Source organism: Diabrotica undecimpunctata, chromosome 3 (genome assembly GCF_040954645.1).
Source record: "Diabrotica undecimpunctata isolate CICGRU chromosome 3, icDiaUnde3, whole genome shotgun sequence".
Taxonomy (NCBI): domain Eukaryota; kingdom Metazoa; phylum Arthropoda; class Insecta; order Coleoptera; family Chrysomelidae; genus Diabrotica; species Diabrotica undecimpunctata.
This window is the reverse complement of record NC_092805.1, coordinates 117,482,333-117,505,890: the sequence shown is the minus strand read 5'-3', so window position 1 is coordinate 117,505,890 and position 23,558 is coordinate 117,482,333. Positions and strand designations below refer to the sequence as shown.

Genomic DNA, 23,558 nt, shown 5'->3' with positions numbered 1-23,558 from the left:
CAAATCGCATAATTATGCGCCGATTGGCAACACTGATGTGACAACTTCGTATTTCCCACTTCGTTACTGTTGGATGTTACTGCCAGCCAAGTGCCAACGTGCCAGCAGTGCCAACCTTCTCGTTTTAAGTTTAGTATCTCGGTTCTCATTTTTTTATTTTATTAGATTTAGATGAATAACCATATTTTATTTTTTCTTAAATAAACGAATTGCAAAACATTATGAAATTTAAACAAAATAGTATATTTTGAAAAATCTACCGATTTTACACCACAATCTACCGATTTTTTTAACAAATTCTACCGATTTTATTTTTTTAAGTTTGGGAACACTGCCGCGATTTCAGAACGCTGTACAAATTCCTTTGATCGCCAAGAAGGTCGTGACAAGTATGTGCTGATTCACTTATTTGTTTCAGACGCGTCCAATCGCGGTCGCATCGTAAACGCTATCGCATAGATGTGTTTTCCGCTAGTTGATTTGTTTATCGTATTATTAGTATACTCTCACCACTGCCTGGTATAGTTTCTTCTTCCCACATATTACAAATCTTCTTATTTATTGATATTAAAGTAAAAACAAACAAAATTTAATTAAGGTAAAACCTCTATATAATACAAGTTTTTTTTGTCTCCTTTTTAATAACATGTCAGCGTACCGTACTGTTTTTATTATTTCTAGATAATTTAGTGGGCTCCGCGGTTTCGTTTTGAATAATGTTAAGAATGTTAAACAAGGCATTGTCTACAGGCTAATATTTGAAGCCAACCATAATTATATTAGGGGTAGACATAAAGGTTCTGGCTTACACAAAAAAACCACGAGAAAAAAATTAATTTTAAAATATATATTAAACGAGCTCGTATTAGTATTCAGATTTTTTGGCGAGCTGACATTATTTTTTAAGGGTAACTAAATTAATAAGTAGAAAAAAATGTAGGCAAAACGGGAGTTGCAAATTCCTAAATAGACTGATCTTTTATTTTTACATAATAGCAACTGAATGTTTATTTAAAGTCTAAAAATTTTGTATTAGGCATATTTAAATAGCTAGAAGAAATAAAAATTAACTTAAATGATACGTTGATTACTAAAGTGTATAAAAATATTAGATTCAATTATTTGGGTTATTTTTCATTTTCTATAAATCTCAATTTATTCTAAAAATTTGCACTTGGTTGAACATAAGTTCTTTAAACCAAAGTATTTTTGTTCCAAAATTCTACAAGCATAGAGAAGTTCGATGAAATTTCGAAGCCTCTCTAGAGAAATCTTTAAATCTTCAGTTTGTAACAGTTGCCATGCTCTAAGTTTAGTACACTGTGATATGTGTTTGAAAATATATATTCGTCACTAGTCATAATCGAATAGTACTTAAAAAAAAATCGATAATTCTTCCCTTTGTATAAGAGGTTAGCGCAGGAGGTTCCAGGCATTTGGAATACTTCGTTTTCAAGTTTCTTAAGTGTTCAGCTTTTTTTTTCATACACAGTACCCTCAGCAACTTTTATATGTCCGTGCTCTTTTGGAGGTCTTCAGAATATGAGACTTCTCCTTGTCTAGATAAGGGGAAAGATCGGGTTCGTTCGAAAAAATATTCACATAAAATATTTGTTCACAATCACATTCGGGAGATACCCCCAAATAAGATTCAAACAGTCGCCCATACGAAAAGTGATCCAAATTATATTTAAACAAATTATAAAAATTTATTTTTTCGGCTCGGACAAATTTTTCTTATAAGTTTTGAATCCCTCTGAATAAAAAAGATCTTTTTAATTCTTCTATTTCCTCGCAGTATTTTCTCCAAGTGTCTGTCTTGGCTTCTCTTCTAGCTGTATAGTATTCTGGCTTTGTGGTTCTATACTCCCCCTACTCCCGGTTACTTTGGCTTCGTTGAATAAGTTTTTCGCCCTTTTTCTTAACACAGGCAGTTCTTTATCCTACCATGGAGTATCTCTGGTGAAACTCACTTCCGTTAGAGGGCATGTTTCTTGGAATGCTGTAATGACAGCTTCATTTAGATTATCCACTGCCATTTTGAAGTCCGTAGTGTCATTAATCGTTCTCACCCTCGACAGTTGCTGGTCTCGAACTTCTTTATGAAGCCTCCAAGTTAGTTTAACATCTGATAAGTGACTTTTGCTGCTTTCCCCTCCCAGGTGTATCTTATTTATTTATGGTCTACAAAGGTCTTCTTCTCAGACATATTGCACTCTAATATATAATTACTCAGGAAATTCCTCAAAGGTCCCGTTTAATACTGTTAGTCCCAGTATCTTCATGCTTTAACCACAGTAACTTACTGTTTAGCGTAGGATCGAGAGTCTCACCCCTCAGTCGAAACGGTCTCTTAAGCCCTTTCACCGGTCACAAGGTCTCATACGGCTCCCAAAGGGGATTTTTAATTGTTAGTGAAGCGCTAAGGCGAAATAGCTAAGGCTAAGGCGAAAAGCACGTCAATAGTATATTCACAAATCTATAACTACCAAGCGTACGTCCTCTTATAAACGCTCTTACCAACCTTATTCGGGGGTGTCTCACGAATATGATTATGCAAAAATATTTCATGGGAATATTGTTTCGAACGAACCCGAGTTTTTCGCGAGACCTATTTTAGGATAAACGTGACCGCGAAGAGTGCAAAGCGAACCTGACCGCCGATATTCTGACATTCAGTCAACGTTAGAGATGGGTTTAATAGTTTAATTCGTTAAATTAGTTCTCCAAAATTAAACAGTAATGCTTTTCAGTTATTTTACAATATGTGAATCAACAGTTTGCTACAGAGTACAGGTCTGCAATCAAAAGCAACTGAAAACTGATCTACACATTTTGAAGCAGAATTACTTTGATAACACCACTTTATTATGATAAGTTGTTATTATATATATATATATATACGTATACGAATACATTGTAAATAGTTAACCATTTTGTTGTAGAAAGAAATGTGAAAGGCAGCTTTCATCATCTTACTTGGAAAATGAATTTATCATTGATAAAAAGATATCAGATGCCTTAGATATTTACGATTCAGACAAAATTGGACTATATGGTAAGTATTTTAATCAAAAACTATATTATATATATATATATATATATATATATATATATATATATATATATATATATGTATAGTCCTAACTGCTAGCTAAGAAGAATCAACACCTAGTATCTTCAGCATTTCGGAGTGGTAGTCGTATTCTTAACAAAGCTTCGTTTGGTGATCTTGGGGCAATTTAAAAGCGAATAGGGGAATTTTTATAAGTTGAACTGGTTTGGGGAATTTTTTAGGCGAAAAAATTGGGGGGGATTTTATGGTTATGTTTTTAAATGCTTCCCAAAAATCAAATTTCATTTCGATCCAAGTAATCAAGTAATTACTTTGTAGGCTAGTTCAGAGTATATAGCCCCCATTTTTTATGTGCTATGGGTTAGTTTATAAAAAGCCTTATAGTGGTGGTGACTGACTCATTTCAAACCAAAGTTTCAAACGTTTCTTTGCCTTAAAATAAAGTCCCACAGTTTCTACGCATTTGTTGAAAATTAACTGAAATTTCTTCATGATGTTAAAAGAAAACGAAAAATATAGATCGGCCTGAGAATCTCGTGTAGAGCTGAAAGGTAGATAGCTGAGACCTTAGTAATTTATATGCAGTGTTTCAAATGATAAAAATTATCTATTAATTTTATTTCTATATATTATTAATTATATATTTTATTGGTAAAAATTGTTTACCAATTATATAAAAAAAATTACTTCTATCTACTAACTTAACTAATGATTACGTATAAATTTTGGAAAAATCTTAAATTATATTAAATATATTAAGAATTATTAATTATGAGAATTTGGTGGTTTAACACTAGACGTTTTTACTACTAGCTTGGATTTCTGCGGAGACTTCAGGAGATGTTACCAAGGCTTTCTGCAAAATGTGTAACACTAGTTTGGCTGCCCAGGAAGATGGTCGAATTAAAAATAGCAGCTTTCATTTGTGAACATTCTTTATTATCCACCGTGGACCATTTAGGAATTTTGGTAAAAAATTTAGACCGTTCTTCCCAAGTGTTAAATGATGTAAAATTGCATAGAACAAAATGTAGCAGTTTAGTTTCAGTGTAATATCTCCATGATTATTAAACAATTTAATCTCACATGAAGGTAGCAGTAAGTACTCAACTATACCTAATTGACGAAAGCAAGTCAATTGATCCCACCAAAATGCTTTGCTCTTTTAGATAAACATCCTCTTAAAATTGATAAATTGGCTGGTACAAGGTGTTTGTCTCGATATAATGCAACAATTAAAATTATAGATCAATGGGATGCATTCAAATTAGCAATTCAGCAATCCATCAAAAATGCAAACTTGTCCCCGTTCTTTTTTTAAATATTTCAAAAATACAAAACCCTAGAAATGTAACAAATTTTTCAAAACAAAACTCTTTTCAGTATTACACTTGTAATTTGTCGGAATATTAATTGCACGACACAACAATTAACAAGGAATCACTTAAAATATGTATAGACATACATTTTTCCTTCCTCCGTATTTTCTGTGTCACTATCATCATTCAATTCAAAAATAAATTTATTTTCACCATTAGTGTGGAAGTGCCCAATCTTCTTATGGTATTCTTCAACGTTAATCACTTTAGCAATTCTTTTTACCAGTCTTCATTGGTAATATTAGATACCTCCTTTTTAATTACCACAATTAGCTTCATATCAAATTTAGGAAAGATATTTGCACGCCTTATACTTGGTTTTAATTGTCCTCAAATTAACTCTATAGGATTGTACATACAAATATAGGGAGAAGTCTCAATATAATCTGTCCATATCTTTCGGCAATACTCTCTAAGGCGTATAATTTGTTAAATTGTACGTACAAATCATTTTCCATTAAAAAAGCAGTTTAGCTTTCTTTAATATTGTATTTGGTATCTTACGAGCAGTAGTCAGCACTATTATACTATTTGCCAAGTTAGGGATCAGTGAGTTTTTAAACCAATCTTCAAAAATATCAGCTCCCATACTCTGAAGGTAGTCAACGTTACAATCCTCTATTCTCTTCACACGTAAGTATAAATCATTCAGAAGCCATCCCAACTTCCTCCGCATTATACAATAATTAGCCGCGATCCAGCTTTTCCCTTGTCAGGGGTCGCTGTTCCTTACTCTTCGTCACCACTCATTTCTGTCCATCGGGTCTTCTTCACATAAATCTTTTTCACTCAAGTCCTCTGCCACACAGTCCTTCCATATTCTCCTCGGTTTTCCTCTACCTCTCCTTCCATCAACTTCTAACAGCTCTATCCTTTCTAACATAGTTTTAATCTCTACATCTGACATGACCAAACCATTGCACTCTTTGTTCCTGAATCTTTTTTAAAACTGTCATCACCCTGGCTCTTTCCCTAATCAAGTTGTTTCTGATCCTGATTCTTCTAGTCTTACCCAATATCCACCACAACATTTTCATTTCAGCTACCTCCATCTTCTTTTCCTGAGTATTCTCTACAGGCCACACTTCATCGCCGTACAACAACGCTGGTCTCATCACACTTTTGTATCTTTCCTTTTAGCCCTTCCCCGATTTTTCGATCACAAAGTACCCCACTCGTTCGATTCCAGTTAAACCAACCAGCCTGTATCCTGTCAGCAATTTGTCGATCTAGTGTCCTATTTTCCAGTAGAAGCCAAGGTATTTAAATTATCTTACTCGTTCTAGTTTTTCTCCAAGTAATTCTATGTCACCAACAATTCTTTTTCCTGTTAACCACTTATACTCCGTTTTCGACCTGCAAGTCCTCCGTCTTCTATAGCCCTTCTCCAACACTCCAACTTCTCCAACATTTCTCTGCTCTCCTCTACTAACACGATATCATCAGCAAAGAGCATTGACCATGGAGCCCCCTCCCATACTTTCTCTATCAGTAAATTTATAACAAGATTAAACAGGTAAGGATTGTGAAGTGAAGAGCAAGTTTTTTCCCAAATTTTCATTGTGTGCGACATTAACTTTATCCCTCTATAGTTCTTACAGTCCTAAATGTCCCCTTTATCTTTATACAATGATACCATCACACTCTCTCTCCATGTATTGGGCATCCTTTCTTCCTCATATATCCTACTCAACAGTCATCATTTGCCACAAAATATCAACTCCTTCCTCTCCTAGAGCCTTCCAAACCTCCACAGGTATTTCATCAGGACCTACTGCCTTACCATTCTTTATCCTATTTAACGCCTCGACAATTTCATCTCCCGCTATCACCGGTATTACATTCTTATTTGGGATCCCGCATCCTCTGTCTCTGCTCTGGTGTTCTTCATTAAGCAACTTTCTAAAGTACTCATACCATCTTTGCTTTATTTCAACATTGGTTCTTAACAGTCTTTCATCCGCACTCTTAATCTGCCGCACGTGGGTCAAGTCATTTAATGAATTGTCCCATGTTGAAGAGTTTTCTCACAGCAGTTAATGTTCCAGCCAGTTGTTTCCAATTTCTTTCTTTCTATTATTATATTTCTATTGTAGATATTTCAATGCTTTGTATTCATTCACAACTATTTTGTATATAGTTAAAAGTAGAATTTCTGTTAAATTAGAAGTTGCTGGAACCAACAAATTTTCATCAGTTCAGTACAGTACACAATATTTTAAACCACCTTGTTCCAAGGGCGTCACATCACCATTCAAAATAATTAATTAAATTGCAGCAAACAATACTCTACACTCTACTAACGAACGGCTACATCACAAAATAATCAAATTACGGCAAACAACACTGTATGCTCTACTAACGAACTGCTTCCCAACTAAAACGCTTATCTTACTAAAACGGTCGGTTGTAAAAGATAAGGAATCAGTCGCCGCATTTAAAGCGTTCTTTAATATATGTATCGCGACATAATCACAATAGTGTAAGTTTCTGCTATCCGAGGTGTCACGTAACCGTGATAATTTAGTAACGTATTAAGGCGGGTACACATTTGCGAGCAAAACTGTTCGCGAACCGTTTGTGAACGCTATATTCGTTAATGTGTACGGCAGAAAAAACCGCTTGCGTACTGTTTCATCGTGACTCGTCGCGAACCAAATTGTTGCGGTTTATTTCACGACTTCAAAGGAAGCTCGGCTTTCAGTTTGGACGGCGCTTACTAGACGCAGCGAACATTTTTATTGTGTCATCAAATCGACATTGTGTGAATGACGTGTTCCTTCCTAGAGAGACGTGAGAAAACAGTAAACTGATTATTGTCATGGACGTATAAATAAAGATAAAATATTTATTTATACGTCGATGATTACTGTACGTAATTTTATTTTTGTTAAACAAGCAAAAACAGGAACATAAATCAGTACCCAAATTATAAATAAAATGAATCATTTCGCACATGTGTGTTCGTTGTTGGTTTGTCGCTTTCCATGGATCGAGATAAGTATGCGATTAGTACGATGTAGAATATTTCTCAAGGATCTGTACGCGTACTGTACGTATACCGTTCGGCTCGCATATGTGTACCCACCTTTACTCGCAAATAAGTACGCGAACATCTAATCTATCAAATTTCTGATCGATAAGACAACTAACCTCAAAACTAACAAACTCACGTTATCTTATATTGGAACTTAACAGTTTTCTACTCGACGATTTAAAATTAAGTTTAAATTGTGATATTTAAAAAAAAACCTATTTCTGACCAGTAGCCTAAAGTAATTAACGTATAGAAACACTATTATCAGTTACCCTATTATAATTTTACATATTTCTTAACTTTTTAGTATTTAACCGCAATGTTTTAGATTATGCTGCTTTATATGCAGGAGGATCAGTGATTTCGACTCCTAATACTTCTCCTTATTTAGTAGAGCATGCCACCATATTTCTCATAAATATGAACCTTCTGTCTGATCCCAAGAGCATTTTACAACCCACTACTTTACCAGGTAATTGTTTCGCATTTGATGGTACAGAAGGAAGAGTCCGAATAAAGTTAGGTAGAAAAATTGAAATTAAGGCCGTCACCATGGAACACATTCGGCTAGATGTAGATAGAAGCAGCGCGCCGAGAGAGTTTCATGTATATGTAAGTATTAGAAAACAATAATGAACAAATAGTTACATGTACTTATTACAAATATTTTTTAAAGCCTAGCGTTTGTTTCCAAAACAAAATGTCACCAAAAAGGAGAAACCAAATAAGCAGAAGATGAAAATTACTAGTTCAATGTATCGAACAAACACACGGTTACAACTAAAAATACTTATTTCAAGAAAATTCCCTTTCAGGAAGGGACCATGAATTTGCTGTCATAACAACAATGCACTATGGTTTGAGAGCCTTGATTAATTGGCCAAAATTAATAAAACTACTAAAAATAACATTTCATAAATTAAATTATTTTCTGCTGCAATAATTGCATAAAATTAATAATTATTTTTTTTTTTAAATACCTTTTAGTAATTGAAATTAATATTCTAATAGTAATTGCAATAAAGCCATTATGCTATGTAGGCAATCAAAGGACCCCGGCACTCTTCTTATGTACAAGGAGTTTCAGGTAAATTGGCTAAAACTTTGCAGAAAAGTAGCGTTGGTAACGCTGATCAAAATTTCTTCAGAGGTTCAAACTGTCGGTTTTTAGTCCATTCCATTGGGATAACACATATTTGTATAAGTTACAAACACAGTTTGTTAGTAAATAAGTACAACAAACTTCAGGTAGTGATTCTACATAAAAAATAATGATAGTTTTCCAATAATAACATTAAACCAGAACAAAATAGAAATTAAAATTGACTGAAGCTCAAATTGAAGCTTCAAACGTCAATTTTTAGTCCATTTTTCAAAATCCTAATTTGGAAACGTACCGTCCTACACATTCAACATACGGCGTCTGAATCTGAACAAACACGAATATGGTATGGGAATGACATTTCTTAATGTTTCCCTGTAAAAAAAGTGGGATATCCTAGGTAGGATATCCATGTGAATATCCCGGTAGGACATATAATAGAAGTAAATTTTATTTTCCTCCAACACTTCCGGTGCAACTGCACATTGCACTGATACACTTTGGCGCAAACCACTGAAAAGTTTTGCGCATACGTTGGTCCCTACTGTGACTGTGGAGATTGGCATTATTTTGACAGCTTCTGTGCCAATCTAGTCTTTCACAAAATTAGTCTATCTAGGAAAGAGGGATATTTCTGTAGCACTGTTCTCGGTATTAGTGAGACTTTAGACTTTCCCCATGGTTCAGTGGGATATCTCACTTATTTTTTTGACAGGTATTGGTTACACCGTTAAACAATACTGGTGTATTAACTATTCGAAAACGAACGAAATAGATAACAGGTAATCAGTCTCCTCTAGGTAAAGGTAAATATGTTAAGAATAGATATGATGGTTCATCTCCTGCTAAAAATTACCCATCAACTTCCAACAATTAAAAAAAAAAATCACAATTTGGCAGCTACTACAGAAAACATTGATGATACAGATACTCACTTTACTTACAATGTGCCTAGAAACACACTAAAACGTCACGTACTAAATAAAAATGAAGACGACACTGACAATAAAAAAGTATTAGGTCATTTTCGAGATGTTTTCAACGAAGAACAAGAACAGCAGTTGGTAAATTATTTCTTGGAGATGGAGATACGTTTCTTGGAATTACCGTAGCTGATTTGTGCAGCCTTGCTTACCAACTGGCTGAACGGAATAACAACCCCCATGGTTTCAATAAAGAAACGAAATTAGCAGGAAAAGATTGGGTAACTGGGTTCAAAAAGCGCCATCCTGAGCTTGTATTAAGAAAACCTGAGGCGAATTCAGCAGCAAGGGCGCAAACATTTAACAAAACGAATGTAACCAAGTGTTTTGACATTTTGGAGGATGTTCAAAAACATCACTTGTATAGGGTTTACAATGTTGATGAAACTGGACTTATGACTATCCAGTCAAAGTCTTCAAAGGTTTTTGCTCTAAAAGGGCGACGGCAAGTCGGATCTCTTATATCTGAGGAGAGAGCTGTTCTCAGAACATTTTTAATTTCTATGTCAGCTGGGGGAGTTTTTATTCCTCCTTTTATCATCTTCCCTAGACAGCGGATGAAAGTGGAACTTCAAGTCGGTGCTTCACCTGGAACAGCTTTTGTTTGTCATCCTTCAGGGTGGATGCAAACTGAGATTTTCACACAATGGTTTGACCATGTCTTGAACTTTGCGAAGCCATCCGAAAACGACCCAGTTTTGCTCATACTTAATGGACATTCCACCCATACAAAAAATCTAGGTTTCGTTGAAAGGGCTAGAGAAAATCACACAACTGTAGTTTGCATTCCCGTCCACTGTAGTCATAAGCTGCAGCCACTCGATGTTTCTTTCATGGGGCTCTTCACTACTTATTATCTCCAAGTGAGTGAAAGATTCTTGCGTAATAATCCTGGTAGATTAGTGACACAGTATCAGGTATCTAAACTTCTTGGAGGGGCATTTCCATTTGCAGCTACTCCAACTATTACGGTAAAGGGGTTTGGAAAATGTGGCATAGTTCCTATAAACAGACAGAAGTTTACTGACGCGGATTTTGCTGCAGCCATGACCACAGAAATTTCCCTGCAAAATTCGATCTCTCTTCAAGACGCTGAAAATCAAGAACTGGGTATTGAATACCAAGAGGAACCTTCTGCTGTGGTGCCAGGAAAAGATTTGGCAGATTCGCAACAAAATATTCCTCGACGTCAAGAGACACCACGTGCAAGTAAAGAGAACCCGCCTTCTGGAGATATAGATTTTCGACCAGTAACCTCTGCATCCAACGCTTCAGTTTCTATGTTTTTCGATGACTACAGACAAAATGTCACTGTAGGATCTGAACTCTACATTCGTTCTAATCTCTAAAGACTCGCCAAAGCCAAGTACTTCAACATTCCAGCCCAGTCCACTGCCTTATTTCAGTACTTCATGTGATTTAATCAGCAACTCTAAGGGCAAGGGGCACTATAGTTTTGCTGTAAGCCCACAGGATATTGTTTCAATCCCTAAAGCAAATATTATCAAACGAGAAAATAAGTGAAAAAAAGGAACAGCTGCAGTTTTGACCTCAAGCCCTTTCAAGATGGAACTAGTAGCAGGAAAAGCAGAAAAAGAAGAAAAGGAAAGGCTTAGGAAAATAAAGCTGGAACTGAAAAAAGGAAAGCACAGTAATAAGAGGAATGAAGGAAGCAAAGAAAAATTTAAAGGAAAGCAGAAAATTAAATCAAAATCAGCAAAGCGTGCTTTATTTAATGACTCGAACAGTGACGTGAGTGATACTGATTGACTTTTCTGCGGGGACTTATATTCCAAGTCAAGGGAAATTAAGGATGTATAAAGTGTTCGGACTATTTACGATGGGCACATGAAGCTTGTGCTGGGTGCGAAGAAGAAGACAATAACTTTATTTGTGATGTTTGTAAATAAACTCGGTGTGAAACTTTCTTTTTCTACGATGGCAATAATGTTTTTATTTTGAAAATACACTTTCATTTAGCATACAAATTCAGTTTAAATTTTGTATTTTACATCGGGCAAAGTGGCCACCTCATGGCCAGTTTGCCTCACCCCGCAGGGCAAAGTGGCCATTTGGGTGGGGATAAGCTAAAAAATATGTATCTAAAAAATTTACCAAGATAAAGTGAAAATTAAAATTGCCTTATGTAGCTAAGTATATAGGATATAGTATGTTAATGTATAGTGTATTTTTCTTATTTATTTTCTTCAAGATAAAAAAAATATTCCTTAGCATAGCCACTTTGCCCACCCTTCCCCCACTTTAAATCCATTTTCTCTATTATTTCGTTTTCTTAATATTTACGTCTAAAGTTAAATATTCCTTAACTGGGCCGTTATTAGGTCGATTTATCTTATTAAGATTCAGATGCCGTATATCGGCGTGAATATATGGGACGGTACGTTTCTAAATTCACGATTTTGAAAAATTAGCTAAATACGGACACTTTGAAGCTCTATAGCTCAACTGATTCCTGAGTTTTGGGGCAATCAGAACTTTTGGTTAGCATGACCAAAGCCCTCTGCAGAGTTAAGAAATGCACCAAAAATATTTGTATAAGGATTATATATTATAGGAATGCGAAAACTAATGAGGCTGAGAGTTGAATCTTGTGTCACGTTTCAGGGAGGTTATTTCGAAAGTTTTATTGTAGCTTTGTTCCTATTGAAAATTTAGTGGTACTTTCTGTTATTGTTCTGGTTTAATGTTTTTGATAGTTCTTAAGAATAAATTAAAGAAATGGAAAATACGCGTTAAGATGTTTTATTTTATTACTATTATTTTTTTTTCACAAAAACTACGCCTCATATGAAAAAAAGAAGATAGATTTTTGTCACAAATTAAACGAAGAATTAAAAAATGATTTTTTTTAATTGAGACCATTGCCCGTATGCGCGCCAATGATGAATATAAAATTCTTAATTGTATGTAAATAATGCGCAAGAACTACCTCTTAAAACCCACTATATGTATTTTGCCTATCTCTGCAATAAAGCTCAGTTGTCACTGTTTCAGAGAAATAAGCCAATAAATAAATCGTCAGTTTGCAACAAAAATTTCAATACCCCGTGTCTCGGAAAACGAAGCATTTGCGGATATACGTTTATATAGCAAAATGTCATTATTTTATATCATGCAGAATTACTTCCTGGAATTTGTTGTACTTGTTTACTAAGACCCTATATATTATACAAATATGTATTATTCAAATGGACTAAAAACCGACACTTTTAATCTCTGTATCTCAGAAACAATTGATTTCTGAGTCTTGATGTAATAATAACTTCTTATCAGCATGACCAAAGCTACCTCTCTGCAAAGTTTCAATCAATTTAACTGAAACCAATTTTACATAAGAAAAGGGCCGAGGTTCTTTATAGATCTTATTGCCTCCTTTCCGAAATTTCCAAAAGGTAATATTGTATTTTGAATGCCCTTTTATATAAAAAATTATTTTAAATTTTTGTATCAATTCTTCGTCAAGAACCGTCAATTTTATAAATAATTTAGTATCACTCCATGCACGATGAGAGGTAGTGCCGTCGTTTGTGATACCAAAGCCGTTTGTTAAAATTTAGCAACGGCAAATGAAATTTCTCCCAAAACTTAACTCAAATGTTTTTTCTCGCTTTTACAGTTCCTTTATTTCTATCTTCCCTACATTCCCATGTACATAAATCGAGTTGATATGCAATAAATAATATACACTCGCGTGTTGTGGACCCAGGATATATTGCAATAAATTTTCTTGAGGAATAAATTCTTTTGCCTTTTCAAAATCTTAAATTTGTATAAATGTTTTCGAGGTAGCTGCACAAATTCGACAACACAGACTGAATTAAGTTCCGGTAAAAACATTCAGAACTGTCCCGTCACTTAGGTCATAAATAACTTATATTTAATAATAACTTTATTTTCATTGTTTTCAAAATTTTAAATTGTTTAAATTTAGGATTTTTTAATTTATATTAAGCTTTTCTTTTGGAATATGTTTTTGTTTCATTAACATATTTCAACATTAAATTGTGGTTCGTAAAAACGCTAACGAAAACGATTCTGTTAAATTACAAATGAGATGAAATAAATGAAGCTATTTCACTTAAAAAAAAGATTAAAAACAACAATTTTATTATGTTCTTAGTTTTTCACTGCAAAATGCTACAAACTATCGATTAAGTCTCTAACACACTTCAGTCGAAAGCACCGGATCTTTCAAACGTCTTAAAACGTTTGAAAATTTATTTGGAAGAATTGGAAAGGTATCGACATAAATTTGAGAATTTAAAAAAAGGAAGCAAACACTAACAGAAAAGAGGTAAATTAATTCTGAGTTTTTAAACTCGTCGGAGATAGGTATTTTGACTAACTTTGCGAAGATGAGCCTTTTCAAGAATCAGAAAGTGTTTTTAAAGTGAACATATTTTATCTATATATTCTTCCTCCTGAAATGCGTACTCATTATTTTCTTCCTGTTTTCAATTGCGAATGTAATCAATCTTTGGCCAGTATTAATATGATTACTTTCGTCCCCTGTTATGTATATATATATATATATATATATATATATATATATATATATATATATATATATATATATATATATATATAATATATATAACTGTTTTGGATGGGTTGGAGTCAATAATAGGGCTATTGGTTAACTATTTTTTTTATTCTCGAGCTTTCAATTGTGTTTACAATTATTATCAAGAGCTAAAAAAGACAAAATACTTACAAGGTTGAACTAAAAAGAAAAAACAATTTTTTTGTTAACTTACCAAATAAAAATTAGTTTGGTAAGTAAAAATCACTGCTTACATGTTCAAAATATTTAATACAAAAATGTTTTGATCTAATAAATGTTTCTCTGAAAATTTTTATAATTTTGAAAACATTTTTTTAATATAAAAATAATTGAATTTATAAATAAGTTCAAATAGCAACCAATTACAAATAGCCTCAATGTCATAAATGCCAACATAAAATTTTTATTTTTGACAATTATATTGCCAAAAGTAAAACTTCGTTTAAACATTCTTTTTTGTTTAGTAACAAAAAGAAGAAGATTTATTCACCCTTGACAGATGTCTGAAAGAATGTGATAGATATATGGAGAATTAAATATGACATTTTACAAGTTTTATATATAAATCATAAAGAAAGAATATAATTATAAATTTTACTTAAATTTTGAATTTCAGATCTTTTGTTTAAACTCTTATCATTTTTGCTAATACAAACCATTTCCAAAAAAGTCCTTTTAAATTTATTACTTTCACTACATAAAATTTTAATGTTATCAAAATCCATAATATGGTCTTTATCGATTACATGTTCTGCCAAAGCACAAGATGGTTTTTTAATTCTGCAATCACTTTTGTGAGAAATAATGCGATTTGAAAGATTTCTTCCGGTCTCACCAACATATTCAGCCTCACACTGAGTACAACTAATGCTGTATACTAAATTCGTTTTTTCAAATTTGTCTATAGGATATTTAGTTTTAGAATATAAAGATGAAATAGTTTTGATGTTCTTTGTTGCTATTTTTATATTGTCAATAACCTTTAGTGTTTGTATTAATTTAGGTGTTAATGATGGTATAAAAGGTAGTGAATGATAATAGATGTTCTGATTGTTAGATACAATGTTTTGAGATTGAGCAAAAAATGGTGTTAAATTATTTATATTACCAATATTAGAAAAAAGCATCCTATGTAGCATATCTGGAGGATAAGAGTTTTCAATTAGAATATTTTTTAATAACTGAAGATCTTCCTGTAGATAATCTGGATGAGAAAGTTTTAAAACACGTTCTTTTAATCCTGTTATAAGGTTCATTTTCATCTTATTTGGATGGTGAGAGTAATAGCTTATAAATCTATTACTACATATGGGTTTTCTGAACCATCTGGTTTTCAACATATTGTCTGTATTTCTTACAATTCTCATGTCAAGGAATGGTAGAGAATTATCTACCTCTTCCTCAACTGTGAATTGTATATGCTGATTATGACTGTTGAAAATGTTGACTGTTTCATGAATTTTGTGTTTAGGAAGTGCCAAAACTAAATCATCTACATATCTCTTAATAAAAGGAATGAAAAAAGTGCAATTACTGATACAATCACTGATAACATCATCCATGACATAGCTACTTAGAATGGGTGAAAGACTAGATCCCATAGGACTACCAAAAATTTGTTTATAAAATACACAAATTATATATATATATATATAATTATACTTTATATATCTTCTCTTCCAACCTTTGCATTGGCGTCACCTATAATAATTTTAATATCTTGTCTGGGCATTTCTTCATACAATGACTAATTCTTCATAAAATTCATCTTTTACTTCTCCTTTTTCTTCTGTTACTACTACTGACGCTACTCATAGCGTCGACCTCCTCCTCTTAATCTTCTTTACTTGGTTTTCTTTTTTTGCCTAGGAAATAAGAAAGTCAACATGTATTAAGGAACTTGCTGATTTATTAATAATAAAGACAGTTTAGTAAAGACAGTTTTTTAAAGACTTTTTTAGAAGAACTAAAAAAAATATAAAATACACATCTTAGCAATACAGGAAACACATTTAACTGGAAACTGGAAACTGAGGTAAAGCAGGACTATCAAAAGGATATACAAGAAACCTACGCCAAACAAGATAGTACTACTGTGAGTAACATACAACAAAAGTTCTTGAAAATGACAAACACTATAAAGGAAGCTACTTCGAAGAACATACCAAGAGCAAAAAGATTTAGAAAAAACCACTGGTTCAATGACGAATGCAGAACAGAGTTAAAAAAAAAGATCAGATTTGAGATTAAACAGTTTACGTTCGCAAATACAAGACGACCTAGAAAGGTATGCCATGCCGTACAACGAAAAAAAGTAAAGAGAATCCTAAGGGAGCGGAAACGAAAGTATATGGAGAATAAAATTAAGCGCATTGAAGAAAATTACAAGAAAAATGAAATAAAAAATTTTTATAAAGAAGTAAAATACATTAAAACTTTGTACCAGGGAAGAACGATGAATGTAAAAGATAAGCAAGGAAACCTGATAGTGGATGAAGACCAAATATGTGAAAGGTGGAAAGAATATTTCGAAGAGATACTAAATGACGAAGTGACTACTAAAGAAAATTGTTATGTTCCTAGACCTCAAATAGTAATAGAAGAAATACCAAAGCCCACAAGAGAAGAAATTGAAGAAATAATAAAAGATATGAAAAACCAAAAAAGTCCCGGGGAGAGCGGCATTGTGGCAGAGAACATAAAATATGGAGGAGAGGTCTTAATAAACAAACTTGGTGAGCTAATACTAGAAGTATGGGATGCCGAAGAAATGCCTCAAGAATGGAATAAGTCGATTATAATTCCTATAAACAAAAAGGGAGATAGAACTGAATGCATAAACTATAGAGGAATATCCTTATTAGAAGTAATGTATAAAGTACTCGCCATACTAATTAAAAAACGATTAGAAATATATATAGAGAAGAATCTAGGAGAATACCAGGGAGGATTTCGGAAAGGAAGATCAACAACCGATCAAATTTTTATGCTAAAACAAATCCTGACCAATTGCTATGAATACAACATTTCAGCACAAGTACTTTTTATTGATTACAAAGCTGCCTACGATACAATAAACAGAAACAAGTTAATAGAAACACTAAAAGAATTCCAAGTGCCAGAAAAAATAATAAGATGGGTAAAAATGACAATTAGACAAACCATTTGTGCTGTGAGATGCAACGGTACAGTCTCAGAAGAATTCGAAGTGAAAGAAGGTGTTCGCCAAGGAGACCCGTTGTCTACATTGCTATTCAATATAGTTCTAGAAAAAATTGTAAGGATTAGTGGGATAAATAGGTCCGGTACTATTTTATACAAGGAGCACCAATGCTTAGCATACGCTGATGATGTGGTTCTCATTGCAAGAAATGGAAAAGAACTATCAAATATAACAAAAAGACTGATTCGGAAAAGCTCTAAAATGGGACTGAAAGGTAATATTAATAAATCGAAGTACATGGAGATCTCGAACAAAAAAGGAATAAGCACCAGGGGATCCTTTAAATTGGAGGTGGAGAATGGATCAGTTGTATAATTCGAGAAGGTGGATGAATATATGTACTTAGGTACTCTTATTGATCAGACATGTAAAGAAGAAACTGAAATCAACCTGAGACTGACCAAGAGCAACAGGTGTGCTGGAGCCATGAGCAAAATAATTAAGGGCAAAGATATATCTCGTAATACAAAAATAAGAGTATACAAAACTATAATTAGACCCACAATGCTATACGCTGCCGAGACATGGACTATGAACATAACCGTACAGAACACATTGGAAGCATGGGAAAGAAAGATACTTCGCAGAATATTTGGTGGAAAAGTAGTAGAGGGAGAATGGAGAAGACGAACTAATGCAGAAGTGTATCAGTTGTATGCTAACCCTACAATAACAAATGTGGTGAAAAACGTAGACTAGAATGGCTCGGCCATCTAAAAAGAATGCAAGGTAATAGACTAGTCAAGAATATTGCTTGGAGAGTACCTGAGGGCAAAAAAAAGAGAGGAAGACCAAGAAAGAAATGGAGAGATGCAGTGATGGAAGATGTCAGAGAGATGGGAATCAGAGATTGGAAGCTGTTAGCTAAGAATAGAAAACGATGGAAATTATCCATCCAGCAATGGGCCTAAAAGGCCTGTTAACGCTGTACATACATACAAAGACAGTGAATAGAGTACACCAGCCGCTCAAGACTACGATTTGTGTCCCAATTTTAAAAAGCTGAATTTTACAATTTTGTGAATATAGAACACGTATTTTGCAACTAATTGAAACTCGTGAGTCAACATATATCCCCTTTACATGCAGCCATTGCTGCTGCTACTCCGAAATAATTCCACGGCAGCATTTAAGGCAAATGACTGTTTACATACAGTTACCAAAGTGTTGCATCACTGTACCATCAGTAATGGAGGGCATAGAAATTACGTTTGAAAAACAAAGAAAAAAAAACGTCGATGTCGAAAAAGTCTTATTTGGATAATAATCTGAAACTGGCTTCAAACATTTTTTACAGAGGAAATATGACAAACTTTTTCAATGAACTGACTTGTGAGGAATCCGCATAGTTTCTTAACTTTTGCAGAATGTCACGCATAGATTTTAAATTTTTGCTTCAGAAAATTGAGCCCATGATAAAACAGACTAAAGTAAGAATTCCAATACCACCAAAAATACGCTTGGCTATAACATTACGATATTTGGCCACTGGGAATAGTTACCAAAGTTGGCATTATTTATTTAACGTATTATCACCAGCAATTTTGCTTATTGTGCCGAAAGTTTTTAAAGCAATTAATATCATTTTAAAGGACCAAATTAAGGTAAGTAATAAACACAAATAATAGTTAGGAAGTGTTTATTCTGTTTAACGATTATTGCAATGAAGTATTGTCTTCCACCATGGCGTCTTTTGGCAACTTTTTTTTCGTTTTCAATTCTTCTATTGAGTTATTTTCTGCTCCACTCAACTATAGTTTACGAAAACAGTCACTGTCATTTGCACTGCAAGTCCTTTGATTTTCGTTTAAAAAACCGCCAATGAAGGGAGCGTATGACAATGACAGCGGCAGTGGCATGAGTAATAGCAGCGCCAACAACGTATTTACATACTCAAGATGCAAACTTCCCTTGCTCACTGCCGCGGAAGTAAGCTGCATGTAAAGGGGGTAATAATAGGTTCAGAGAAACAGAAGCTATGTTGGATTTACTGCATAACTGCTATTGCGTTCTGATAGTATTCACAAATATGTTACACTCTTTTTCATATAACCGTGTGACAGAGCATCACTACACACATTGCGAATGATGTTTGAATCAGGTTTTATAAAATGAGAACTCTTTATTTGATTACAGCACTTGCACTAGAGACTGCAGGTTCCTACTTTCTTTATTAGATTTTTTTTAATACCTTCCATCTTTCGATAAATACATTTTGAAGTTATTTCTTTATCCAATCTTCTAAATTTGTAATTTAACTGTTTTTCACTGTTTTTCGTAGGTCAAGAAATAGCAGACTACACTGTTAGGTATATTCCTCAGTCGCAGTTGGAATATTAGACGAAGAATAATATTATTAGGTGTCGTTAAGCCCTAATTGTTTCGATTTTTCTGTTTCTTTCTACATTAATCTTAAATTTAATATCATCTTAACGTTTTTAATTTAAATTAATGTGTTAATTTATTTCAAATAACCTTCAAAAGTGGCAAAACCGCACGTTTTTTTTTGTGTATTATTAAATAAAATATAGAATAGAAACGAAATTTAAAAAGACGGCTCCGATATTACTATTATTTTACTATTTTTTTCTATTTTAGGGTCTTGCCCATCAAAATGAAGAAACGCCCGAAGTTTTGGGAACATTTACGTACCAGCTCACTGGGAGACCCTATCAAACTTTTCAAATCGTCAGCAATGATACCAAAGCTTTTGAAATAGTTGAACTACATATACTTAATAATTATGGAAAAGACGAATACACATGTATCTATAGATTTAGAGTCCATGGTAATTGTACAGAAAACTAATTTATTTATTAAGTTTTAATAGAATAGGTTGTAAAAAAGCAATAAATTTAGAGTTCGTGGTATAACTAATGTGAAAAAAAAAACGAAATATAAAGAAATAAAAACACAGAAATTAATATTTTATTTTATTTTTTATTTTACCATCTTCAATATTATGAATTGAAATGGCATCCTACCGCCCTCTAAAAGTGGCGGCCTTAGCGCAGTGGTTATGTTACTGGTTACAAGCTAGAGGGCGAAGAAGAAAAATAATAGAATAGAATTTATTTGGTCAATATACAAAAATAGTTTTGTTTTTGACAAGTCAAAGGGACGGTGGCAATTATTACATACATACATATAAAATTTAAGTAAAATTTTTGCTTTTAAATTTAAATATTACAAACAGATATTTATTACTAACAATTTAAGAAACGACAAACACACTAAATCAAAATATGAAAACAGGAAATATCGTCATAATAGGCAAATAACCTGACCAAACTAGTACTTTTGTGTAAAAGCTGTACTTAATTAAGTACTCTATTTTTGAATAAAAACAGTGTATTAAAAAGTGTGATTTGATTTTAAGCTTAAAAGATAATAAGTGAAGACGTTCTACTTCATCTGGCAAAAACTTATACAAACCCACATCGGTCGAATTTTTTATGCTCTTTGTGAACCTAAAACTGGTACCGCTTTATTTACGTGATGCAAGTGGTACTACTGCCCGGCAGAATCTTCTACTATGTATTGTCCAATTAAGTTTATTTTCTCCAAGGAAAGTACCTACTAATTTTACCGTGTCTGGGACAAACAAAGTGTTGGACGAAATAAATGAATTGCTGCCGACGACAATGTGTAATATAGATGGTAATAAGGTATCTGTTAAGCATGAACTGCTTTTTGCCATGATTAGCGGTAAAGTGTGCAACGCTTTGACCGAAACTTCTATGTCACAAAAGTGCTCTATTTGTGTACCTACTCCGACACTGAAGAGTTTAGGGAATTTGTGGCGAATAGGGATAATCTTGGTTTTTGTTAAAGCCTTAAAGTAAAAAAATTGCAACTGCGAAATGCGGCTGACAAAGCTAATATGAACGTTCCCGTAACATTCAGATTAGTTTTAAAATGGGCTTAATTGTGGATAAACCAAAGCGAGGGTATGGCAACACAAATGACAGAAATACTGCCCGCAGATTTTTTGCGGACGCCGAGTTAAGTGCTGGGATTACAGGTTTAGATGTGACCCTTACGGCAGTTTACTTAGAGCTTTATCTTCTGGTTATAATATTAATATAGAAAAAATTGTACATTTAGCACAGGATACTAGAAATCTGTATGAGTCTCTATTCATGGTATTATATGCCTGTTACTGTGCACAAAATTCTAGTGCACAGTGCAAATTTTATTCAATCGGTTCTTCTGCCAATTGGACAACTTTCTGAGGAAGCCCAAGAAGCCCAATAAAAATTGCAGAAGATTCAGAGGGCACAATAGTCGAAAGCGATCACATATTGTTAACAATAGAGATTACTGAATATGTTTTTGATCACATCTGACCCTCTAATTAACAGCCTTAGAGAGGTTCCCAAAAAAAGACAGGTAATTTCCCTTCTAAGTTTTTTAGATTTAATAATACCACCTTCTGTAAATACATGTGCAAATTTTACAACTTTTACTCATGATATTTGGTTATAAGATTATACAGTCGATGATACTTCTGACGAAGAATCTAGTGATTAAATGCAAATTTTAAATATGAGAACATAAACATTTCATTTCCTCTATAAAAATATTTTTATTTCCTAAAAATTGGAAAAAATGTTTATAACAATATTAAATAAAGTCATTAGAAACAAAAAAATGCAAAAACTAATTATGTCCAGCTAACTTGTTCTAATCGAAACACTGTGCCTCGTCCGGATCGATTATTGATCGATTCGGCCACCTCTAACCCAGAATAAGTAGCGATCAGTGGCGGATCCAAGGGGGGGTCACGGGCGTCATGACCACCCCAAAAACAAAATTAAATATCAATCAAATAATCCTAAAAAAAAATTAAAACCCATCAACCCTATAAGCAGGAAGTCAAGAGTTGAAATGATTCAAACTCATTTATTCTAGGGGTAAGTGTAGAATTATACGGAAGCCTTTTTAAATTGCTCTTTAAAAAAATCAACAATTCTAAATACAGTAATACCTCGACTAAGACTTCCACGAATTAAGAGTTTTTGGCGATTTCGCGATTTTCAAATTTTGTCAATTAGTCATTTGAGTGCCAGAGAATCGTTCGATTATAGATGAGATAGAATTACCGCCCACACATTATTGCTCATTCAATGTACATGACATGACTTTTCGCATGAAATCAGCACATTTTTATTTTGTATTAGGTATTTCTTATCTTCAGTTTTGTCTACGAATTGGTTGTTTGTAATTTGAATATGTATTATAATTGTTGAGACTGTGTGCTACATTTTATAATTTATCTATAATAAATATCAAAGTGAATATTTTTGTGTCATTAGCTCTGTCTGATATGTTAGTGAATACAAATAAAGGAACTGGGGGCTGCTGGCCAAGATATTTGTGAAACTGTGAAACAGAAGTTTGTCTTAGTGATGTTTTAGGTACAACTATATCACTTAGTCGTCTTCTTCAGTGACCAAAATTAGATTTCAAGTAGGCTACTGAGGCCATAGAGGACATTAAATGCATTCTTCAAAATAAAAGATCAAATGCTGAATCTGTTTTTAGCAAACTTTACTATGAAGTAAACAAATAGCTGAACAACTAGACATTGAATTGAAAATGCCTCGTAAAGTTTCTCGTCAAACTTGTCGTCAAAACCAATCTGCTAACTCTTGCGAAGAATATTTCCGAAGATCTATTTATTTACCCCTTTTAGACAATATCTTAACTGATTTACAAGAACGACTTTCACCGAAAGTTATAAATCTATTTAATCTTCGAGTTGTTTTACCTAAAACTGATAACACACCAGAAGATAAAGTTGCATTAAAAAAAATTATTGGCACCTTCCAGGATACTATTGGATCAACTACTTACTGCATATTCCACAGTAGAACAAGAATTTCCACTGTGGATTCAAAAGTGGAAAAGAGTCGTGCCAAATAATGGAAAACTTCCTGATTGTATTTTAGAAGTATTAGAAAATTGCGATATTCATATGTATCCAAATATCAGAAGATTTCTGCAAATATTAATTACACTGCTAGTCAGTGCAGCAACAGCAGAGCGTTCTACGCTTAAGCGTCTAAAGACGGCTTAGAAATAGAACTTATGCAGAAAGGTTAACTGGTTTAGCACTGATCAATGTGCATCCTAAAATTTCTCTAGATGTTGATGCACTCATAGAGCGA

General features: G+C 33.4%; 1 protein-coding gene across 2 annotated transcripts in view; it reads left to right on the top strand.

Annotated features, from left to right (window-relative positions):
- LOC140436121 (SUN domain-containing protein 1-like) overlaps positions 1-20,296 on the top strand; it is a 56,058-nt gene extending 35,762 nt beyond the window's left edge. Inside the window, exons 4-6 of one of the 2 annotated variants that reach the window (XM_072524829.1) lie at positions 2,946-3,058; positions 7,884-8,104; positions 19,984-20,296. In XM_072524829.1, the coding sequence (XP_072380930.1) occupies positions 2,946-3,058; positions 7,884-8,104; positions 19,984-20,193 (544 nt within the window). In that variant the 3' untranslated portion in view covers positions 20,194-20,296. Of the gene's footprint in view, positions 1-2,945; positions 3,059-7,820; positions 8,105-19,983 lie in introns of both variants that reach the window. The other variant, XM_072524828.1, reaches the window with a different exon arrangement.
- Positions 20,297-23,558: the final 3,262 nt, after the last annotated feature.